Source organism: Elephantulus edwardii, unplaced genomic scaffold (genome assembly GCF_000299155.1).
Source record: "Elephantulus edwardii isolate Elephantulus edwardi_28Jun2011 unplaced genomic scaffold, EleEdw1.0 scaffold00298, whole genome shotgun sequence".
Taxonomy (NCBI): domain Eukaryota; kingdom Metazoa; phylum Chordata; class Mammalia; order Macroscelidea; family Macroscelididae; genus Elephantulus; species Elephantulus edwardii.
This window is the reverse complement of record NW_006400048.1, coordinates 783,983-787,682: the sequence shown is the minus strand read 5'-3', so window position 1 is coordinate 787,682 and position 3,700 is coordinate 783,983. Positions and strand designations below refer to the sequence as shown.

The window sequence follows — 3,700 nt, the reverse complement described above, 5'->3', positions numbered from 1 at the left end:
TCTTGTTCTCCCATCAGGATCTGTCACAGCACTAGTTGGTTCCAGTGGGTCGGGCAAGTCCACAGTGGTCTCACTCCTGCTGAGGCTGTATGACCTCCATTCTGGGACTATCAGTCTTGATGGCCATGATATCCGTCAGCTAAATCCAGTCTGGCTGAGATCCAAGATTGGCACAGTGAGTCAGGAACCAATTTTGTTTTCCTGTACAATTGCTGAGAACATTGCTTATGGTGAAGACGACCCTACCCATGTGACTGCCAAGCAAGTGGAAAGGGCAGCTGATATGGCCAATGCAGCCACCTTCATGAAACATTTTCCTGATGGATTTAATACTGTGGTTGGGGAAAAGGGAATTCTCCTTTCAGGTGGACAGAAACAGCGGATTGCAATTGCACGTGCTCTGCTCAAGAATCCCAAAATCCTTCTTCTAGATGAAGCAACCAGTGCATTGGATGCTGAAAATGAGTACCTTGTACAAGAAGCGCTGGACCGGATAATGAAAGGAAGAACTGTGTTAATTATTGCCCATCAGCTGTCCACCATTAAGAATGCCAATATGGTTGCTGTTCTTAACCAAGGGAAGATTACTGAATTTGGGAAACATGAAGAACTGCTTTCAAAACCAGATGGTATATACAGAAAGTTAATGAACAAACAAAGCTTTATGTCATCATAATAAAACAACTATGTATAAATTAAATTTAAAATTGGATTTTAAAGCAAAACAACATTATAAGGAGAAAAAAACCCAACCAACCCAGACCTGGAAACTATAACAATCTCAGTCATATTTCAAATGTGTTTTAAATATTTTTATTTTTCCAAAATACAGAAATACTATTTTGAAATATACCTGACCTTAAGACCTATTGTTCAGAGTTTAATAATTGAAGTAACTTTCTAGATGTCTATAGCACTGAAGTTTTTTTCAGGTCTTATATTTTATCTTGTGATATTTCATTATTATAGCATTACATTTTTACTTCCTTGGCCATTTGTTATAGATTGAAACTATTGTCAAATGACAAATTATAAGAGGTAATATAAGCACAAAGCCTAATTTTGGGCTAGTTTACTACTCACTGTGTAATTCTTTTGGTGTTCTGCCTATCTTGTGTTGTGTCTAATTTTATTTGGTCAGTATAAAATTTACTTGTGCCTATACAATATTTATACAAGATAAAAAAGCTAACCCTCTTTGCAATCTCAAGAAGTGAGCTTAACAACACACAGAAATCCTTTACATTAAATGAAAAGGAAAATTACAAGAGTTGTGCTGCCAGTCCACAGGCGAGTCACCAACTGCTCTTTAAGAAGAAGATGGGCCACTCTCCCCTCCTGCCATTTCCCCTCCAAAAACCTGCTGCAGAAACAGCTATCAATTGGTTTTAATTCAACAAACACAACACAAAGGCTATGTCTTAAAAGTATGAGTTTAGGAATATCTATTAAAGTGGGATTTTGTTTGAATGTGTGATTTTCAACATTTCTGAAATGTACGTGTGATCCTAATGAAATTTTTAAAAAGGGAGGAATCTCAGTCTATCAAAAAGGAAAACATTTTCTTTTTCGTTGTTGTTCACATAGAGGTTTCTGTAAGTCCTTATAAGTCCCTAGATCTGGTGTGAAAAACAACGTATAAAAACTTTCTAAGTAAACCTAAACCAGTATTAAAAAATGAAAAAAAAAAAAAAAGAAAACAATATCATTTACAATAGCCAATCACAAATTGAGGTACTTGGGAGTGAACGTAACTAGAAATATAAGAGATCTATACAAAGAAAACAATAGAGCATTTCTGAAAGACACAATAAAAGACCTAAATAAATGGAAAAATGTGCCCTGTTTATGGATAAACTCAATATGGTGAAAATGACAATCCTACTAAAAGTAATCTACATGTTCAATATATTTTTTTAATTTATTGATGATTTCCTCATGACCTAAATTGTGATCTATTTTGGAGAATGTTCAATGCACATTGAAGAAGTAGGTATACTGTGCTTTTTTTGTGTGTGCGTTAGCACATCAACAGAGAACTGTCAAAGGTGCAGGCTGAGTTTAGAAGGGGTCGAGGTACTAGAGATATTGTAGCTGATGTTAGATGGATATTGGCTGAAATCAGGGAGTACCAGAAAAAAGTCTATCTGTATTTTATTGATCATGCAAAGGTGTTTGACTGTGTGGATCATAACAGACTGTGGCTAATCTGAGAAGAATGGGAATCCCAGAACACTTGAGCGTGCTAATGTGAAACCTATACTTGGACCAAGAGGCAGTAGTCAGAACAGAGCAAGGAAACACTGCATGGTTCAGAATTGGAAAGGGTGTGCACCAGAGATGTGTCCTATCTCCATACCTTTCCAATCTATTGGCGGAACAGATTACCTGGGAGGCTGGTCTCTGTGTAGAAATGTGGCTTCAGGATTTGATCATCAGTTTTCCTGGGTGCAAAATTCTTGGCAGACAGTTGTATTCTTTGAGTACTCCATCGATATATGTCATTCCACTGTTTTCTTGCTTACATGGTTTCTGCTGAAAAATTTGAACTTAATCTTATTTGCTCTCCATTATAAGTTACTCATGTTTCTCCGTAGCTGCTTTCAGAATTCTTTCCTTATCCTTAGTTCTGGAAAATTTGACTATGATATGTTTTGGGGTTTTTCATTTTGCATCTATTCTATATGGTGTTCGCTCAATTTCTTGAATATATATTCCCTCATTCTTCATTCCATCCACTAGGCCAACAGAACTCTCTCCATGATTCACAGCATTTCTACAAACAACAGATCTAACCCTTGCCCTATTTTACACCATACCCACAATCCAAAACATGCGTAAATCTATTGATTTTCATCTACAGCCCTCAGGCCTGGTTGTAATTGTTTTTGGTCAAGCATTCTTCTCTGTGGGATAGGATAGCTCTGGTCTGTAAATTTGCTTTACAGAGGTGACTCGTGGTTGCTGTGATGCTAAAGACTGACACTGATGTGTCAAATGTGATAATGGTTACTCATGGTGAACAGTGTTTGGTTGAGTTCCCAGATTAAAACAGGCTTGGAAATAGAACTGGCATCTACTTCCAAAATAGCCTTCCTACATAAACTCTTTTAACTTAGAGAAATGATAAAAGTTATACAAGTGTTCAGGTCTTTCATTCATAGTGTCATCTAAAACTCGACAGCACTTAACAACAACAAACAACAGTTAATGTACCAATCTTTGGTCAATGACTTCATGCTGAGAGAAGTGGAAAGTTAGAGAAGAAAATAAGATCCTCGACATGATGGATTGATAGGATGACTGTATCAGTGGGCTCAAACAAGTCTTCAATTGTGGGGATGGTGTAGGATTGGGCAAGTATTAGATCTGTTGTTCATAGAGTTGCTGTGAGTCATAGAGAGAGCTCTGTTGGCCTAGTGGTTTGAAAGTTATGCTAATAAGGCCAAAGGTGGGTGATTTGAATCTATGGCCCTCAGGTCTGGTTTTAATTGTTTTTGGTCAAACATTCTTCTAAGTGGTATAGTACTGGTCTATCAATTTGCTGTACAGACGTTACTTCTTGTGGTGATGCTAAATGCTGTGGCACTGATGTATCATATGCGATAATGGTTACCCATGGTAGATAGTGTTTGGTAAAGCTCCCAGATTAAAACAGGCTTGGAAGCAGGAGTGGCATCTACTTCTGAAATAGCTACCT

General features: G+C 37.3%; 1 protein-coding gene across 1 annotated transcript in view; it reads left to right on the top strand.

Annotated features, from left to right (window-relative positions):
* Positions 1-676, top strand: part of LOC102861169 (ATP-binding cassette sub-family B member 10, mitochondrial-like) — a 2,231-nt gene extending 1,555 nt beyond the window's left edge. The window contains exon 2 of the mRNA XM_006900870.1: positions 14-676. Coding sequence (XP_006900932.1) covers positions 14-676 — 663 coding nt within the window. The remainder of the gene's footprint in view (positions 1-13) is intronic.
* The last annotated feature ends 3,024 nt before the right edge of the window (positions 677-3,700 follow it).